The 20,231-nt window shown below is 35.9% G+C and overlaps 1 protein-coding gene across 3 annotated transcripts; it reads right to left on the bottom strand.

Annotated features, from left to right (window-relative positions):
• Positions 1-4,558: 4,558 nt before the first annotated feature.
• Positions 4,559-19,645, bottom strand: LOC131947181 (uncharacterized). Of its 3 annotated transcripts, none has more exons than XM_059308318.1 (13): positions 19,604-19,645; positions 17,451-17,706; positions 13,749-17,272; positions 13,096-13,510; positions 12,523-12,938; positions 11,832-12,053; positions 11,567-11,664; positions 8,935-11,443; positions 8,555-8,671; positions 8,051-8,136; positions 7,506-7,623; positions 6,840-6,951; positions 4,559-6,640 (listed from the first exon to the last, which is right to left on the bottom strand). In XM_059308318.1, the coding sequence occupies exons 2-13, from the start codon at positions 17,680-17,682 to the stop codon at positions 6,393-6,395; spliced, it is 8,097 nt and encodes a 2,698-aa protein (XP_059164301.1). In that variant the 5' UTR covers positions 17,683-17,706; positions 19,604-19,645; the 3' UTR covers positions 4,559-6,392. The 3 variants fall into 3 exon arrangements, with proteins under 3 accessions (XP_059164301.1, XP_059164300.1, XP_059164302.1); XM_059308317.1 differs by lacking the exon at positions 19,604-19,645 and adding an exon at positions 18,048-18,091; XM_059308319.1 differs by lacking the exons at positions 4,559-6,640; positions 6,840-6,951; positions 7,506-7,623; positions 8,051-8,136; positions 19,604-19,645 and adding an exon at positions 18,048-18,091 and having other exon boundaries at positions 8,577-8,727.
• Between the last annotated feature and the right edge of the window lie 586 nt (positions 19,646-20,231).

The raw sequence follows: 20,231 nt of genomic DNA, 5'->3' as shown, positions 1-20,231 counted from the left end.
AGATAGATTTATTTAGATTTATTAAATTCTTACTTTGCATTTTTAATAGCAAATGTTATAATTATTAGAATATGTTTAAGACATCTAAATAAAACTGATACGCATCGAGAAGACGCCATACTTTTAGAAATGAGACATACACAGTCACCAGGTTTCCCTATGTGATCCCATCTAGTTTACACACTTAAAGTTGGGTCTACATTGCACTATCGCACTCGAAGAAAAAGTGGACTCGATAGTTAGAATGTGGTCTGGCTATTATTATTTTTATACTTTTTTTAGCATACATAGTAATAGTACGTAGCCTAAATATTTAGCGATTCGCTCTCCGCACAGGACGCGGCCTTTTTTTTTTAAATAGACGCAGCCCTACATGGTTGAGATAGCAAAATCGAACCCCGTACAAAACGATCTCTAAAACTAGCCTACTATATATATATTCTACAGTTGAAGTCGCCTCAGGCGTCGACCGACCCTAGGGGGAGGAGGCAGTGGCGTAGCGAGGTCGGGTGTCACCCGGTGCGGCACTTAATGGTGTCACCCCCCCCCCCCCCCCCCAGAGGCGTAGCGATGACCCTTACCGGGGACAAACTTTCAAATTTTCGATTTGCACCCCCCCTCAAGTTTTCGATTTGCACCACCCCCTCAAACTTTCGATTTGCACCCCCCTCAAGTTTTTCAATCTATATTATACTATTTTTTGCCTTGGTGTCACCCCCCCCCCTAAATGGTGTCACCCGGTGCGGTCCGCACCCCCCTCCCCCCCCCCATCGCTACGCCCCTGGGAGGATGACAAACTGAAACTCGTTTTCTAACATTGCTTTTTTATAATGCAAAAAAGTGACGTCACACCATCTGAACCCCCCCCCCTCATCACACCGTCACAAAATTACGGACCTCCCTCCAGAGGCGTAGCGACCCTTCAATTTTGCACCCCCCCCCCCCGAGATTTCGATTTGCAGCCCCATCAACCTTTCAATTTATTTTTCCAACCCATTTTGGCGCCCCCTAAGGTCGGCGCCCGAGGACATATGTTCCCCCCCGCCCCCCCCCCCCCCCCGCCCCTTCGCTACGCTACTGCCTCCCTCTCCTTACTAGTGTGAAGTCATTTATGGGCGATCCCTTGGCCCTGGAGTGAGTCGCTATGCTTCTTCCACTTGGAGGCTGTCACTTGGTGCTGTTCGCGCCCCAATTTCTTCCCCTCCCACTGACGCTACAGGTTAAGAAATATTTAATGATTCCGGTAAACGGTGGTCATCCAGTGAACCACTATCATTTGCATCTACTACTTAAAAACAGCAAAACATGTTGAAACAACCCCCCCCCCCCCCCCCATCGACGTTACCTATAGAGTAGACTATAGGAGCATGAGGTAATGTCTCCCTGTAGAGTAATGTGTCCTAGGGGCAGCGTTTCTTCCAGACTTTTTTCTCGGGGGGGGGGGGGGGCGGTCGACATTTTTCGGGGGGGGGGGGGGGCGGACACTAATAAAAGTGTATGTTTACTATATAAATTCCATCTCGTTCGGGGGGGGGGGGCTCCGAAGAGATGCTTGGAAGAAACTCTGCCTAGGGGCAGGGGCGTAGCGAGGGGGGGGGGGCGGGGGTGCGGACCGCACCGGGTGACACCATTTAGGGGGGTGACACCAAGGCAAAAAATAGCAAAATAATAGAGAAAAACTTGAGGGGGGGGGGGGTTGCAAATCGAATGTTTGAGGGGGGGGGGGTGCAAATCGAAAACTTGAAAGTTTGTCCCCGGGAAGGGTCGCAACGCCTCTGGGGAGTGACACCATTAAGTGCCGCACCGGGTGACACCCGACCTCGCTACGCCACTGCCTAGGGGTAATTGGCTGGGGGGGGGTGTAATGTCCTAGACTCCACATGCATATATAGGCCCTATATAGACGTATCATATCATATCATTCTTCTTTTTTACTTTCTCGTATATACGAAGTATAGAGAAAGTCTTGTAATCGTGCAAAAAAAAATCGATATTTTTACAAATCTCGACGTTTTACACCTCACTGATACGGAAAAACATAATTTTGCAATCTTGTCCGTATGTCTGTGTGTCTGTCTGTCTGTGTGTCCGTGTGTAAACACGATAACTTGAGTACCGTTACCTCTAGGTTGATTAAATTTCATATATAAGTATTTTATCAAAATCGTAGATCCGTATCAACTTTTGAGCGATTTCCGATAACCGGAAGTGGTACTTTTCCTACTTTGAATTTTTCAAAAGCCTATAACTTGAGTACTATTTCAGATAGATAAATGAAATTTCACATGTGAGTAAAAGATCTAATTCTCTACCTTCTGTTAAATTTTGAGTAATTTCCGTTGACCGGAAGTAGTAATTTACGCTACTTCCGATTTCTCAAAAAACAAATGTAAATTTTAAAAGTACTAATAAAATTGCGCACTATTATGCGCTTTTTTATTTGGCGTTCACTTGGTGTGCAATTAATTTGTCTACGAGATTTTATTCTATTTTTTTAACACGTTTTTATTAACTCAGCTTCGCGTGTGTTTGTTGTTAAAATTGACATCGAAAATTAACCCACTTCTGATTGCTCAATAGATCTGAAATTTGGCATGTAGGCTACTTTCGCCTAACAATTTCAGATGCAATCATAAAAACTAGCAATTAGAGACGGTAATTAGCTTAATTTAATTACGCCCCAAGGACCATAAAATTGAGGACATGATTTCTAAAGATACCGACAAGACTGGAGGCTTATAGACACAGTTACTTCGGCCCCAATCGATGTGAGCGCGCTGGCCGTGATCGTATAGTGGTTAGTACTTCGCGTTGTGGCCGCGACAACCCAGGTTCGAATCCTGGTCGCTCAAGATTTTTTTAGTCCGTGTATTTATAAACACTTAGTCAATTCATACTTAATCAAGTCATTAGATAAAGTAGAAAATAAACTATATAAAAAACTTTTTTAAAAACCACGTTTTTCATGTGTAGCAACGGACTAAAAAGGAGAAAATAAAATACTTAAAAAAAACTTTTTAAAAAACCACGTTTTTCTTGTGGACTAAAAAGTAGAAAATAACTATTTACATACATTTGATGACAAAAAACGTGGGTCGGGCAGATGGGTCGGGAAATTTGATGGTGAACGTACCCACGTTTTTTGTCATCAAATGTATGTAAATAGTTATTTTCTACTTTTTAGTCCACAAGAAAAACGTGGTTTTTTAAAAAGTTTTTTTTAAGTATTTTATTAAAACTTTAAGTATTTAAAATGGATTAAAAATCATGTATATAGCCCGAGTTCCCATCCCCTGTTATTTTATATAAGAATATTCGAGAAAGTTTAGGGGAGATCACTCCCGGTTTATTTTCCCCTGATAATAAATTTAGACATTTTGTCTCACAAAAAGCTAGACGCCCGCGTATTAAGTCAAATTTTAAAAAATATTATAAGTAACGAGCCGACCCGGGGCGTAGTATACATCTATATTTAGTGAAGGACGAATCCTCACGGCTCTACGATTGGAAACATTCGGCGTGAACCACAGCTCACCAGACTGGTGAGGTTGGGGGGTGAAAGCGATATGGTCTGTAGCGCATGCCTGGGGAGAGGGGGGGGGTGGCGGTAGCGGGGTTAGATAGTCGGCTTGTTGCGTGCGTGGTGATGTCCACGTAGAGAATTATATATATAGAAGATACATGTCCCCCCCCCCTGAGTTTTTTATCTTATCAAATTTAAAATGCATATTGTCGGTGTCACTATAGCCAGAACTCTTACCATTAGGTGAGTGACGGCATCCAACACAATCGATTATTACGAGTCAACCTGTTATGCACCATACATGCCGTTGGTTCGGGCAAACCAATAATTGGAAAGAGCATATCTTACTTCATAATGAACATGTTACGAAGGCGTTCGTATTCCGAGGCAACAGTAGACCGGCACAAATTTATTCTACTCCTGGGCGACAGTGAAAACAGATATTTTATACGCCGCGGGAGTGTCGTCACAATGTGGATAGGAGTGCGGGGTAGACCTCACAAAGTAACATCAGAGGAACTGATGACAATGCTAATTTTCCAAGAAAACTAAAAAGACCAACCAAAAAAAATCCGCTTTTCCAATTAAATCAATAACTCGTCATCCTACAAAGGGGTGTAACACCTAGACAAAAAATGTCAATGTACTAAAGAGAAAAGCGTTTGATGTTCATGACACCCGGAATTACCATACCTTTTTAAAACCCAACCGAGTGACTCCCCGTATGTCTAGGAGTTTCAAAGCTACAGTCGGCCTTAGCAACATAGGGGGGGGGGGAGAGGGGGCCGGACACCACGACACATGGATGTAAAACAAAGGGTGACTTATCAAGTAGGCCTGTGTGAGGTTTCCAGAAAAGTAGGATCTCAATTTCTCTAATAAATATCTTTTCATTTAAACAAGATGCAGCATGCATTCAACTTCAAAAGATGTGCCATGGCCTATACAATGCAGCAAAAAAGGTAGATTCACAAGTATGTGTATTATTTCCAATCTTTACAAAATGTCAAGTACTGGATAGCATGGAGCCAGAAAGTTCATATTAATATCCATACAGATACTAAAGCTGTGCTTACGTAAGATGAATACACAGAATATAGATGAATAAAACCACCATAATTTTAGCCATCATTTAGAAATAATGTGAACAATTGACATGTTTTTAAAACATGTATTTATTTTTAATATCAAAATTATTTAAGGAAAAATAGATACCCCTTGAATCGGGACAAAATGATTATTCAAATTTTTAGCACATTTCAAACAAGTTTATTGAAATGACAGAAAGAAAAAAAACACACAAAGATTCAAATATAAAACAACAAAATGTTTGAGAAGTAAATGATAAAACAAGATTGCTTTTAAATAAGGGGCTATTACAAAAGAAAAATGTTACACTGAAAAAACAAAAACTTAACTCTGTAAACAAAGATTTCATTTAATGATTAAAAAAAAAAAGACTTCCCTGTAAAACTAGGCTCTGACAATAAAGAAAGAATAATGTGTCTAAAATCAATCTAATGGAAATGGAACAACACTTAGTTATTTCATCATGATCAACATTTGGAAATCTGACATGAAAAATTAATTCAGTATGAGAAATGAACATTTCATCTTTTCAAACTCGACTCTGACTGGTGATTTGGGAAACGGAATGTGACAAACAACAAATTGATTGGGATTTAATATTAGTAAATATCTGAAATTCTAGTAATTAAATATTGCATAAGATTCAAACATACAATGTCTGAACAGTTCTGAAAGATGAAGGTAGGTGACACCAAAGTACTACAACATTGCATAAGACATTAGATTGTATGCCATACGCACTGTGGTGATTAAAAAAAATGTAATTAAGACATAACAAACATATATTTTAACTTTGTTTCATCTAGTGAGATAAAATGTATATTTTGCATTCATTAAATTAGTCCATTTAACACTTCATTCATACAGACACCAAGCACTAGCTTTGTTTTTTTAAAAGAAAACCTTCACCTTTACAGAGCTTGTAATATATCTAAGTGGTATTACAACTAAACATAAGATGCTGGTTGAAAACTTTAGGCCAAAGCATTTTTCATATAGAAAAGCTTTTACATTACCGTGAAGCTTTGAGGTCAGATAAACAAAACAATGAAAATTACTTGTAACAAAATATAAATAAATTAAAATATATATGCTGTAACATACTGGCCATTGTTTTACCATTCTAATAAAATAATACAAGTCATTACTTTAAACACTGAATTACATTACATGCAAATGTTACAGAGCAAACTTTATAATAAATAAATAGCCATATACAAGCCATGGTTTTCTGTACACTGCATCTATTTATGTAGAATTCATTGTCATTACACTATTTCAATGTGGCTAAAATACATTTGCATACAATACTTTACATATCAATGATTTTATTGAAATTTTTTATATATTTATTAACATTTTAAAATACAATTTTACAAGGATATACAACTAAAATGCACATTTCAATTCAACAAGAATTATTGAAACTCAGCTCTGCTGTTTTCTTCCTTACTTATTTGCGATTTTAAAACAAAACAGAAATGTAAGGCTGCTTAGTTAATGACAAGTGACAGTGTGATCATACTACTGTAATGTGCTGAACAACAAATGCTGCCTACTTCATTTTATTATTTGAAAGACAAATTGATTTCTATATATTTACAATATGTTACAATTAAACAGGTTCTGTTAATGCAGAGAGAAGCAGTAGAGGTAAAACCTAGCTTTAAGTCTTTTCAAAAACTTCTGTACCTTAAATATCAAAATTCAGCAGCCGTATGATGCAAGAAATGTGCAACAAGAAGATATTCTATATTTACATCTTTTAACTACCTACTACCTATGGGGATATATCATTAAATTTGGGTACATGGGAATCCTCATCATCATAAACAAGTTTCAATGACTCTGATTCATCCTCTATATTGTCATCCTCATCAATTTTCTCAGTTTTCATAACATCTAAAGCTGTTAACTCCAGCTTGTCAGCCATACCAGAGCTAGAAGCAATGACACTAGATTCAGGATTCTTTATTGGGGATACCTTCACTAAGTCTTTAGCTGTTTCTTTTTCATTTGTCAAGCAACCTGAATTTAAAAAGGTGAAACGTGATACAAAATTGTTATATGGTGCATTTTCAGCAATATTTGACACAGTTTGTTTATAGACTGTTTAAATCCAAACTTATTTATCTTATCCACACAAATTTAAACATTAAACCACATTTCAATTAAGGGCTTATTAAAAAGGAATAAAAATTTAAATATCTAATGTAATTGTTTTTACCTTTTAAGCTGGCTAGCTTGTCTGTTAAAGCTTTATTTAATTTCTTGTATTCTTTTACTTGAAGATCTCCTTTCTTCACACTTTTATTTAAGTTCATAATTACTTTTTTGGCCTGGAAGTTGATATTGTAAAATTTTCATTAACTAATAAAAGTGAAAAGTGTTTAATAGACAATAAGAATTTACATATTGCAAACTATCTGAGGGCAAAGTAAAGCAAGCAAATAATTACAAAGTTTTAACTGTCTAAAATAATGTAACATTTTAAGACCAAAATTATTATTAAAATTATTTAAGTTTTGAAGGAATACCCTAATTTTGTTAGTGCAAAGTTTATTTGCCATTTATTTAAAACGTACACAACGTGGCTATGAGATATCTTTGAACGATTTTCAATAATACAAGTAATTTTTCATTCATACAAAATGCACAGTTTTTGAACAAAAATAATGGTTAAGTTTTCTAATAAACCAATATAACTATTAAGACACAGCAGCTGAATGTTGCTTAAAAACTTAAATGGCAGGGATAGCAATACATCATGACTTTAATATGATTCTTTATAATAACAAAAGTAAATTTAAAAAAATTATTTTAAAAGCTGGGAGCACTATTTAGCATTTTTCCTGTCCTGAGGAGGTAATTAGAAAAGTTAATTTATACATACTTCTATCAACACGTTTGCTTTGGACATGACGTGATCTTCTGGGAGGCCACTCTCTTTTAATACATGTTGTTGAAGTTCATCAAACAGAGCTCTTAATTTGGATCTTCTCATACGTTCACTATGGAATAAATTAATTTAAATATATTCAAGATATTTTAATAAAAGTTGAGCCTTGAGATAAACCTAGAGCAAAAACCCCCACCTGAAAAAAAACTATTACAAGGTAAGTCTAAATTCCTAACAATAAGGGAAACAAGCAATGCCTCTTTTGATGCATATCAGTGTGCTTTCTCTCAAACACATGGCCAGTAATCTTATATTCTTATGTCCTTCTATGAGGTGTGATCTGACACAAAGTGGGTTTGATTTAAATGATCTCCCCTTAATTTATTTCTATTAAATGTTTGAATTGGGCATCTTCAGGGTAGCAAACAATAAATATTTTCAACTTCAGTTGTTATTGCCCTTTTATTTCTAAATAGTGTGATAATGTTGGGAGTGCTGTGGGAGGAGCTTATGCAAATGTGTTTGAAGAAGGCTCTTACAGTTTGTTATGATGCTCAAGCTTGTCAGTTTTCTTTTCTCTACTCTTTCCATGTCCTTTACGCTTTGGTTGCTTTTCCTCCATTACCTACAAACACATTTTAAAATATTAGGTATCACCAGGTGAATTCATGTAATGAGATAACTATATCATTATAGAACTAAATACATAATATTAGAGTAGGGATTCTGGATGCACTTTCAAATGCCTAATTGCTAAATACCGAAACGTAAAACCAAAGAAAAATATGTGTAAACACTAGAAAGAGATAACTACTATTTAACTGTGTGTACTTAATGACAGACTAAAGCCTCTATGTTAGTTTTTTACAATTTTAGTATTTTGCTAAAGAAAAGCTACAAATGCCAGTGCCTTTGATGCTAACTTGAGGAAACATCATGCAGCGGGTTAATTAAATTCGGAAGGTTAGTGAATTTAAAAAAAAATCTACTGAAAGTTGAGAAAAAAAGTTATGATTTTAGGTCTGCTATAAAACTGGACTGACCAATTTTTCCCAATTAGCATACATGGTGTCATGGTCATTTTCCAGAGCAAGCTCTGCATTTTCTTTCTTTGATATTACATCACAAGGGTAGTCATTTTCACATACATCAACATCTTCCTGAAAAGTGGGAAGCTCTTTTATTTGGTAACCGTATCTCTTCACATGTTATTCTTCTGTTAAGAGAGTATTAAATTATTTAATTTTACTTTTTTTTGGGAGGTTTTTAACCAATGAGTTTTTCTCTTTTTAAAACTGTAAATACTACTTTGCTAGTATTAGCCGTAATTTATAGGCACTGAGCTAACTACTTCTGGCATAAACTGTGAAGATTTTCTCTGAAAGGGGGGAAATTCTAAAACACTAAGAAAGTGTAAACTTACATCAGAGCTAAGCATAATCATAACATCATCAGTTGAGCCAGTAGACAGAGAAGCAGACATTACACTTGTAGGTCGATCTTGAAGACTTGTAGGAACTGCCTCTGTAGGATGAGTATTCATGCCACTGCTGACTGATACATTGCTATCATCATCTGTATTTAAAAAGTTGTCCAACGATATGCGACGCTGTTTTGCTGCAGATGTTTCTTCAGCATGTGTATGTAGTAAACTTCTTTTTAACCCCCTATCTGCAGAGTCTGAAATCTTTTTAAGCAAAGAGTTTGAGGCACTAGACACACTGGTAGGACTGTTTTTAATACATGAGTATATCAGTGAGGACTTGGGCCGCGTTGGTATTTTAACGACATTTTCCACCTCACTGGGGGTGGGCTTTACTGAGTTGGCAGAACTTGCTTTGTCTGGTGTTGCACTTTTTACCATTTCGTTGCCCTCTCCATTGTTTAAATCATTAGATTCATCTGTTAAATCTATTGGAGCATCTATTAGTGACTGATGGGGAAACTTTGAGGTTGTAGGTTGTACCAGGATATGATCTCTAGAGACTGGTGGCGGATTTATTACCTGCTTGTCTGGGTAAACTATTTGTATTCTTTCTTTCGGTGTGTTCAGTAGGGAGGCATTTCTGGCCAGCTGTGATGCTTTAATGTGAGCTGCATCAAAAACCATTATCATTTCATCACTGCTATTCAACACTTTGGTACTGGAAGTTGCTTTATATTTCTTGACAGCATCAGCTGAGACTGTAATGTAATCTGCTTGTTTAGTGCTAGCTGGCAAAGAAGGTGTAGAAACTTTATGAGCAGGGAGATTCAGCAGTGAGGTGGGGGGTGTAGCCAACCACTGTCGGGGTGACACTGCCCTCAACTTGTTTTGGGCAGAGACTGACTGGGGGCCTTTTAAGATAGGGAGAAGTTTACTTTGGCTAGCGCCACTTACTGGAACAATAACTACAGAGCTACCATCTGCTTTGGATAGTATATCTTTTTCTGAAGCAGGAACTGGGACTGCAATGAGTTTTTTGTTGGCTTCTTGGCCCATAAAAACTTTCATCATCCCCTTTTCTCCTGGAATTTCCAAGCACTGTACTGGTAAGTTTTTAGGGTAAACAATCACCTGTGTTACGGTCTGTTTGACAGGGGATTTTTTTAGTTTATTTGTCCGCCTTTTATTTGCAGTGATAGCAGGGGTGGTGACAAGGTTAGCTGAACTAGTTGCCATCTTCAGGTCACTGCTGCTTGAAACTGTTATCACACTTTCTTTTGATGATGGACTCGTGCAAACCTTCATGAAAGTTTGGGGTCTAGCTTTAACATTGAGTTTCTTTGTGCTTGTGGGCAGCTGGTCTTGACTGTCAACACTTATTATTTTAGGTTTGAGTTGCACCTCTGTAGTGCATGAAACATAGGTGTTCTGCTGTCCTGCAGTATTTGAGTTGATGTAAAGGTTACCCAAACCTGAAATACCTACAGAAGATGTGGTTCTGTGTTCAGGGGATACCTTAGTATCTGAAACCATTAACTGCTTCTGTTTGTCTAATAATGAGGCAATGTCATTTCGATTTTTGACAAGAGATATTGCATGTTGCACTCTAGGTGTGGGTAGATTAGCCATTTTTATAGGGGATGTCTCACTTAGGTCGATGATCTGGGATGCAGAATTTGTATCCTCTTTTTTGACAATTTCTCTTCGAGTTACACGCACTCTAATTGAATACATCTGTCCTGGAAGCTTAGATCGTAGTTCAGCAGGTATAACACTCGGTTGATGTGCTTTTGGTAAGATTTCAACAACAAACTCACAGACATTCATGGTTCTTGGCTGTGGGTATTGTCCCCTTGTTAAGCACTGTGCAACTTTACTTAAAATTTCTTTTTTGGCACCTTCCCAATTACAATTGGCAGCAAATTCCAGCAGTTTCACCTCATCTTCCTCCAGTACATCTTCCTCACTGACATTTGATGGAGGTGGAGGAGCTCTGGCTTTAAGGCACACCATAGATGTCTGCCAACCATGGTTTTGACGAAAGTGTCCAGGAGCACTGTTGCACTTGATAGCTCCTGGCGGCAAACTGGACAAAGACTTTGAATTCCCAGAATCTGCTAACTTATTCACAGACTGACTATTAAATTCACCGGATAATCTGCGCTGAGAGCTTGAATCCACCTGTTCCCATAAAGATCCAGATGAAAGAAACTCTTTGGCATTCTGAGTTCTCACTGATACAATTTTGGGAAGATTTGACTGTGTTGAATTATCTACATCAACATTTTCAATTGACATCTTATCTTCTGGGGTAGCATGTGTTAAACTGGAAGACTTTGTTTGTGCTATCTTAGAAGGAGTCTCTTCAATTTGTGCTATCTTAGAAGGAGTCTCTTCTGTTTTGTCACCAGGTTTTTCCTTCATGGTTTGAGGTTTGAAGGGTTGTGTTCTAGCACACGAGGAAGATGAGAAAATTTCATTTGATAGTGGATGACTTTTTCTCTTTCTGTTGAAAAAATATTTACAAAATTAATTAAAGCTAATACATATATAAATATGTAACTGCTTTTTAAAATAACGTAAGTGAAAATACAATCTTGTTGTGCACAAACATTTATCAGACACAAACCTCTTATGTGCAGAAGGTTCCATATTTGGAAGTGTTTGGATGGTATCATTAAATTCAATAGGAACTCCAGTAACACCTTGCACACGAGTTTGAGGTAGCTGTAAAAATATCAAAGTATGTGAAAAACATTTTTTTTTTCCAGGACATTTTGAATCCAAGGTCTAAACAAACAAAAATAAATTCACAAAAGCACTATTCTTAGTTATTGCTACATGATTTCTAATTTAGAATATTAAAATATATTCAAATCCCAACTTATACTCACTTGAACATTAGTCCTGCTTTCTCCTTTAAAATCTTGATAAAGCAATGATCTTGCTTCCATTGCTGGAAACTGAACTCCAGTGAACATGACTTCATCACTATCTACATCATTAGTTTCTGTGACAATTTCAAATTCAGATGATGCATGTTTACCATTGGCCATAAAAACAGATGACTGGGAGAGATTGGCCACAGGTGTTCCAGTTGGACTTGAACTGTCAGGCTATAGAAGAATAAAAGGTAGACAACTCCAACATTAGGCATTATTAAAAACATAATTTAAATAGGCCTACTTCATATACTATTTTGCACAAAAAACAAGTGTTATTTATGATAGTAAGGAAATTTTTATTTAGGTATTGAAACTCTAACATAAGACATTGATAATAATACTTTTCTAAAAAAGTATTATTTATAGTTCTACAGATTTTTATAACTGCTCGTTTGCAGCACTGAGTAAAGCAATTACAAAAATAAGTGTATACTGCATTTTATTTGAAATCATTAATGATAAGTGCGTATTTTCATACTTTTTGAAAATTTAATACATTGGGTTTTTATTGGATGAAATGTTAATTTTCAAATTATTATTTAATGACACCACCCTCTATTATCGGCAGAGTTATGCCTCTTCTATAACATATTTCTCTCATTACATAAAAAGTACAAATAAAATGATAGTTAAGTGATACCTTTTTCTTCACTCTGTCAACTTTTTCACAATAAATCTCACTGGTTTCATACAGCATCATTGCCTTTCTTGTGATAGCATCCACATTTTTAGCTGATCTGTGTGTTTTCTCACGCTGGGGTAAATTAGAAAAACGCTCTCCAACCTTAGCTGGTTTTGGTCGTTTTCTCATGGAAGGGAGATAAGGAATATCATCATTGCCATACTGACTTTCTGTTTCAGAGCAAACACACTGCAGCATGCAAGATGGTTTACCACAGTGTGGTGAATTAGGAATAGGTTTTTCAGGATCTAGGCTGTCACAGATGCAGCCAAGACGACAGTACTCTTTGTCACATGATTTAGCCTTCGGACTAGAGGGTGGAGCAGAGCCTTCATTCACTGAACATAGGTGACAAATACAGCCATATCGACAACCTAGAAGCAAAAATGTGTACAAATAACTTACAAAATGTGTACTTTGTGAACTTTTTAATGAAAACAATAAAAATGTATCAATCTATCTGTTTATGTTATTTACCATGTTGAACAATAGTTAGTTATTTTGATTACTTACAATTATTTCTAAGCCTACCTGGTTTGCTGCAAGATTTGACAGATGATGAATCTGCTATGGATGGACTAGAGATGTTATCAGTGGCAATTTCTACACCCTCCATCACTGGTTCTTCTCTCAAATCTAAAGCTAATGGTGTGGTAGCTGTGGAGACTGATGAAGACATGGGGGTCATACTGAGCTGAGATGGAGTAGATAAACAAGATGATGGGGATGATCCAGCAGTAGCCACTATACTGAGTGGGGTGTCAGCTTTGTTGCCAGTAAAGCCCAATACTGGTGGGGTACTCGGTAAAAGTATTGGTGTTAGTGCAGGAATGTTGTTAAAGCGCTGTCTAGATCTTGAAGGCCTTTTACTTCTCTTGCGTACAGGTCTACTAACATCTCCAATTTGTAAAGTTTTCAATGCATTTCGGGCCATTCTCTCTGTTAACTGGGGAAAAAATTGCCAATTTAAAAAACATCTTTTTTTTATATATCAAGAGGCTGATAAAGATAACTGTTATTGTATATCATCTAGTGATCTAGAATGTAATTTAAACCATTTATTAGTTATACTTTAAATCCTCTAACAAGAAGAGTTTAAAATAAGTAAAATTCAAATATTTTTTTAAATAGTAATTTTTCAATTATTTTTTTGTTCCTGTTGATTAAAATGTATTTATACTTACCAAAGGGTATATCAGCTTGACAATTTTCTTCTTCTTTGACATTTCAAAAGCCTCTCTGGCATCCAAACAGCCTTTGACGTCAAGCAAATCTCCAGTGTCATCTAAATCTCTACCCTCAGCAAGCAATGAAGATGTATCAAAATCTTTGCCTTCAGCCCCACCATCATTTTCTTCAATGCAGCTAACATCCATGCTGGTATCTTTCAGGTCTTGTGAACTATTGTCACCAACCGCCTTACTTTTTTTCTGCTGGCGTTTTTTAGCAGCAGTTGAAAATTCTTTTGGTCTGTTTCCCTTGAGAGACCAGCCACCTAATTTACGGTGTATCATTCTATCTTCCCAATCCATTCTCAGCTCTCTAAACAACTGCTTATGCTCTTTCTGGTGGCTAAAGCCTTGTCTTCTTTTAGAACGTGTTGAAACCACCTCTTTGCTTTTATCTTCACCTGTCTCTTCTCTAACTATCATAGAAATATTATCAAATTCAGGACTGCAATAATCCTTCATATCTTCATTATAACTGTAACTTGAGTCAGGATATTCACTTAGATTCTCCTTCTGGTCAATACCTGGTGTTACAAACTGCTTCCTTTTCCATCCTTTAATTTTTGATACATCTGATGTCTTCTTAGGTGGGCTTATTGTTTTCAAACTAATTTCTTTTCTATTTGGATTGTAACTGTTACTGACCTCATCAGTGTACAGACGGCGATATTTTTTCCACCGCATGTGTTGTCCTCGTAGATGTTTCAACTTAAAGTCTCCCATATCTTCATTATGAGCCTTAGCTTCTTCAAATGCCTTGGCTCTTGAAATTCTCAACATTGTATCATCTTTATCCCACTCTAATGCTTTCTCAACTTTTATATGGGCTTTAAGTTCTACTTCATTAGCGAAAGACATAAAAAGCATGCCTTCTATTTCATCAAAATCAGGTTCATATTTTGAAAACTCAATGTTAAGTTCATCTTCTATTTTTTTCTCTTTCTCTTCCTTTTCTTCCATCTTTTTTCGTCTTTTTTCCTCTTCTTCCAAAGCTTTTGCATCTATGGCAAGCATTTCTTCTCTTTTATTAGATGGTACTATGATTCTGTTGGACGGAACACTTAAATATTGTTGAAGCTTTGGACAAATGAAAACATTTTTTGACTGTGATGAAGCCTCTAGCTCAGAAAGTATTGATAAAGGTTTGGGTTCTAAAATAGCCCTTGGAACTCTCCATGTTTTTTTCAATGCTCTGCTGGTATAACTTGTGCCTGGAATGGGTATTTTGCTGCCTAATTTTGACTTGACGTGTGCATCTTTAGTGACATTTTGCATGGATGTGCTAGGTGACGACACAGAAGCTGCAGCTTTTACATTCATTTGAGGACTACTATTTACCCTCCTGAGACTGATACTATTACGAGAATTCTCATTTTGATGAATATCATCAAAAGTTTTTGATTTAGTGAATGAGCGTTTTTGTGATACTTCACTCTCAGACATTACCGATAAAGAATCTTCTTCAACATTAGCTTGCGGACTAGATTCACTTGCTTTCACACAAGTCTCTTCCTCAGATATATTACTTTTCTCCTGAGTTGTACAGTCCAGTACCACACTTGTGGCTGCTTTAGTAATGGCATCAACATCAAGCTCACACAAACTTTCATTCAGACTAGAAGAGGGAGTAGTAGCATTGGAAGGCACATTACAGAAACCTGAGCAGTTTGTGACACTTTCATCTTTATGTAGTGGTTCATCAACCTTTGTGGCATCATCACCAACCAAAACCCCCTCTTTAATTCCAGCTGCTGGGTTGGTTAATTTGAGCATTTCTTCTTCTAATCTTTTCTCTATATGCTGCATCCTGTTGTCCAGCTTGGAAACAACACTGGGGGGAGACTTTGGACATGAGACAAGCAATTTTTCTACAAGTTCCATATCAACAGGTGTGGAATATGGTATCACATCTTTTGATTCCTTCAATCTACTAACCAAGTTGGATATTAATTCATACAATCCTTTTTTGTTTTCCGGCAAATCATCAGACCCAGAAAGATTAGAGCCAGCCTCAAGAGATGTATCACTGGGAGGTAGGGAAAGCAGAAAATCATCTGAAACATCGATGTCCAATAATTTTAACACATTCTCATTTATCTTTTTTAACTTGGATAGGAAATCTATATTAGCTCTTTTATTTTTTACTTTGGTTCTTCTATTTTGAATTTCAGACTTTATAGAAAATTTTTCTTCATTTTTCACTATATTATCACCATCCTCAGAATTGTTGCAGCTATCCATATTTAGAGAATCACAGCTAGATTTTGTGCAACCAAGTCTAGTATCTTGTTCAATTGCACCTTCGGATTTGGACTTGTCTAAATATTGAGAACTATTCCCCTCCTGTGAGCTACTCACAGAAGGTGGGGTAGACTCATTGTCTGATATTTCAGCTCTACTAGGCTTAAACTTATCACGATCCTGAGTGTATGTATTTGCAACTTCCGTACCACCAACCAACATAGCACACAGCAGAGATGGTTGTGATTTGAAATTAGATCCATCATTACTTATTGCACACTGTTTACTTAATGGAAAACTGATCAAGGAATTAGTTGATCCTGCAACTTTAGAAGAAGCCATAGTTGATGTCACAAGATTATTTTGTGAATTGTCATAGTCACAACCATCAATCTCACATTTTATTTCCTTTGAGCAAGATATTTCAGAGTTACCACTTTTTTCGTGGTCTGAATTAGATTTTAATCTTTCACATTTTGATGTCTCTATTATTTCACATTTTTTTATATTCTCCTCATCATTACCAGCTTTGAAAAATTTCAGCGATTCTTTGGAAATGCAAGGCTTGAGTTTTCTTAATTGTGAGGACTTTGGAGCAGAGTAAATAGGAAGAGCTATCATATCCTGACTTAGTCTACGAGGAGAACGAACCCGCTTACCCAAATCACCACTCAAATTTTCAGCAAAAATATTAATTTTTGGTTTATCATCAGCAGGTGAGCCTACAGGGTGAGCTCCCTTAGGACTTATTTGATGGGTCGAAGCACTTGTCACTGGTGAATGCTGTCTTGGAGAACGACGCCCAGGGCTGCTTTCAGGTGTTTTCTGAGACAAGGGAGATGACTGAAGACGTGTCCTTTTACTTTTCTCTTCCCTGACTTTCTCAGACACTGCTTTCAAAGATTTCAATGAAGCACTGACATCGTTAGAGGAAAGTTTTCTACAAGCAGGCTCTCTTACACTCTTAGTTAATGGAGTTGTTGCATTAGAGTTGTCTGCTTTGGGTGTTTCAAATGAACTAGATTCCCCACCAGAGTCTGATTTTTTTGAGGTATGGAACTGCTCTTCTTCTCCACTACACTTAACTGGAGTCTTATAAATATCTGGAATACATATTATTGCCTTAGGAAAATCTCCTGAAAATGATGATTCGTATTTGGAAGAACTGACTGGTGAATTATGTGTTCGGTTTATTGAAGAATCAGATTGGCTAGCTTCCTCAGTAGCTGAGCTGTGATCTGAAAATAATAAATAATACATTAACAGATACATTCATAATGCTTTTACAATAGCAAGATGTGTGGCAGAGTGGATATTCATCTTTCACACACAAGAAGTTGTTAATATGTTTACTTTGTATAAAATGTTTTTATAAAGCTGACTGATTATTAAAAAACTGAGCATGAAAAAAAAGACCTAAAGAAGTATCCATTTCTGCACTTTTAGTCTCTGATTTCTCAGCAGGCAAGCTAGTTTTTGATAAAGATTCAGGTATCTTTTCTTCTGGTAAACTGTTCTTTCCCTGGTTTGCTTCTAAGGAATGTTCTTTAGTCTGTTTTGCTGCTAAAGTCTCACGGAAAATTTCTTCTTGAATCTGTCTTTTGCGTTCAGATGCATTTTCTAATGTTTGTTTTTTTGTCCGAGCCATGTTGATTTACCTAGCCCGGCCATTCTGTAAGAAAAATTAATCCAACTTGAGTTTTAAGTTACATTACGGAACAGCAATGTAGTACACACCTATTTAGGCAGAATCACAATTCTCCTAAAAACTGTGCGAACAAGGAAAAACACTTCAAAATTCTTTAGAAACTTCACACTACAATACATACAAAAAAGAATGACTTATGAGAGTAGAAATTTTATAACTTGAGAGATCAGCAGAGAAAATAGATTAGTAAAGAGAACTTAAGTACTAGAAAAGAAAATGGAGTTGGACACAATCTCAAAAAATCAAACATCACAAGGCTAGCACTAGAATGGAAACTTATAATAAAAAATGAAAAAAAAAATTACTTAAGAGAATATCACTTGAGAAATAGATAATGTAAGGACATGACCTGAGATGAAAAAAATATCAACAAATTGAATGTTAGAATATGTGAACTAGAAGTAGTTTATGTATAATGCTCAAAAGTACACCATACAAATAATACTACACTACACACCATTTACAGGCTACTATCAATCAATGTATGAAAAAGTATGGCAAACAAAAACATGTAGGCCTGAAAATGTAGTTGTATTTGATGCTAGATTGTTATTTGTTATTGTAATTTAAGATTTTATAATTAACTCTTGTACAGTGTGTTTGTTTTTATACCAAAGCATTACAATAGATCATAATAATCTAGGCCTTTAGCATTAGCCTATATTAAAAACACCAATTAAAATTTTAAAATATTTTGCCAAGGGAGTAAACTGTGTTAAGAATATCTTTTTAAAATAGGTCTATTTACTTTTATTTAAAAGTTCAGTAGAAATCAAGGTAAGATCAACAACAAACTACTATGCAAGAACAATAAGTGAATGAGATAACCATAATAGGCTACAACAACTGTCAAGGTTTTAAAATGTACAAAAAGGAAAATGCAGCTAGATCTAATATTCATCTGCAAATTTCTTTACCTTCCCTTAGTTAAAGGATATTGCTAATAAGACCCACATTAACTCATTTATTTTTAAGTAGATTTACTGCAATTTACAGACTTAACTATTTGAAATTAGAGTGGGCCTATTTGTGTGTTTAGGTTTGAATACTTTAAATTAATAATTAGGCCCCTATTTATATTAGGCCTAATTAATAATTATTTATAGTCAAACTACAAGCACTGTAATTGGTATGACATGTAATGTTTGGTGTAAATGAGAAAATCTAAACAAAATAAACAGTTTCACTAACTCTACTTTATGAAGACCTATGCAATAAACCTGATTTAGCACACAGTTTATTTATTCATATTTCAGGCTAGTCCCCTATTGAATATAGATCTAAGTTTAACTAGGCAGTAGAAATAATAGTTAATATTAATATTTTTTTAAAAGCATATAGATTTAGATCTATAAATAAATCTAGATTCTAGGTCTAATAGGCTCTTTGGATCTAGGAATAGTCTACGAGCAAGCATGCATTTTCCCGCTTTTTCAGAGGTAAATGAGTCAGTGAAACCGCATGATTGGAGCTTGGGTTATTTTTAATAAGAAAGCGAGGCACATTTTTCAATAACTAGCGAACGTTGGTCTGGTTTTTCACTACTAATAACATTAGATAACTATTAACGGCAAAGTTAACTTTCAGTTTTAATTTAGCTACATAAACAAGGAAACATATTACACCCTCACACTGGATCGTCATACTTAAAGTGAGGCCCTCGGAAACGACAATAACATTGGAATAGAGCATACTGTTATAGTGGTAACATTCAATGATCAATAACTTTGCACATTAGATATGTATCATGTTTATGCTGGGCATATTGATAGATCTACAGTAGCTCTACAATATGTGAGAGTCGCAACAACTAGAAGTCAATAATTGCACAGTTGTTAAATCGAAATTTTGATCAACTTACAATTACACCTCCGCCATTTTGGTAAAAATATGCATCATTGTCGTAGTGCATTATGGGTAATTTTTCCTGAAGTCTAGGCCACGTGTAGGGTCACATGACATTGTTTATTGGAATTAGGTCACCTTTCTTATTAGTTACAATTATGGTCTACAACATATCCACTTATTATAAATTTTCTTTACACAATAGAAAACTTACTCAGTAACTGTAATATACACACTGACTGTCGTTTCCAATATGGACTAACTATCAACACCGTACCTGCACGATTAAGCCTAAATGTAGGTCACCTTGCACCTTCGCCGTGGGTAACAACTCTCTTTTCAATGTCATAAATAAAAGCATTAGAGATTAAGATTATCTATTTTATTTAGATCCAGGCATGAAAAGCATACGCTTAAAGTAATAAATAGCACTATTTGTGTTGTGTTTCAATTTTTTTCGTAATTAAAACTAACCAAAATAAATAGACAAATAAATAATTAATAAATAATTATAGGCCTAGATCTAGATTCCTAGTTCTAGTTTGTTTTTCTTCATTCACACGCTGGTCTCTGCATCCACTACCACTGGTATGGAAATTTAATTTTCCGGTAAAATGTTTTTGAAACATTTAAATTATGCGTAT

Source organism: Physella acuta, unplaced genomic scaffold (assembly GCF_028476545.2).
Source record: "Physella acuta isolate Inbredline_101_S28 unplaced genomic scaffold, ASM2847654v3 ptg000588l, whole genome shotgun sequence".
NCBI lineage: Eukaryota > Metazoa > Mollusca > Gastropoda > Physidae > Physella > Physella acuta.
This window is presented reverse-complemented; position numbering and strand designations above follow the sequence as displayed.

Bases quoted from the DNA above. Each gene is read 5' to 3' on its own strand.
- LOC131947181 (XM_059308318.1), bottom strand. From the start codon at position 17,682: ATGGCTCGGACAAAAAAACAAACATTAGAAAATGCATCTGAACGCAAA. The intron at 8,672-8,934 runs GTAAGTTTACAC...CCCACTTTTCAG, and splicing joins TGATTATGCTTAGCTCTGAT to GAAGATGTTGATGTATGTGA. The intron at 6,641-6,839 runs GTAAAAACAATT...TTTTAAATTCAG, and splicing joins CAAGCTAGCCAGCTTAAAAG to GTTGCTTGACAAATGAAAAA.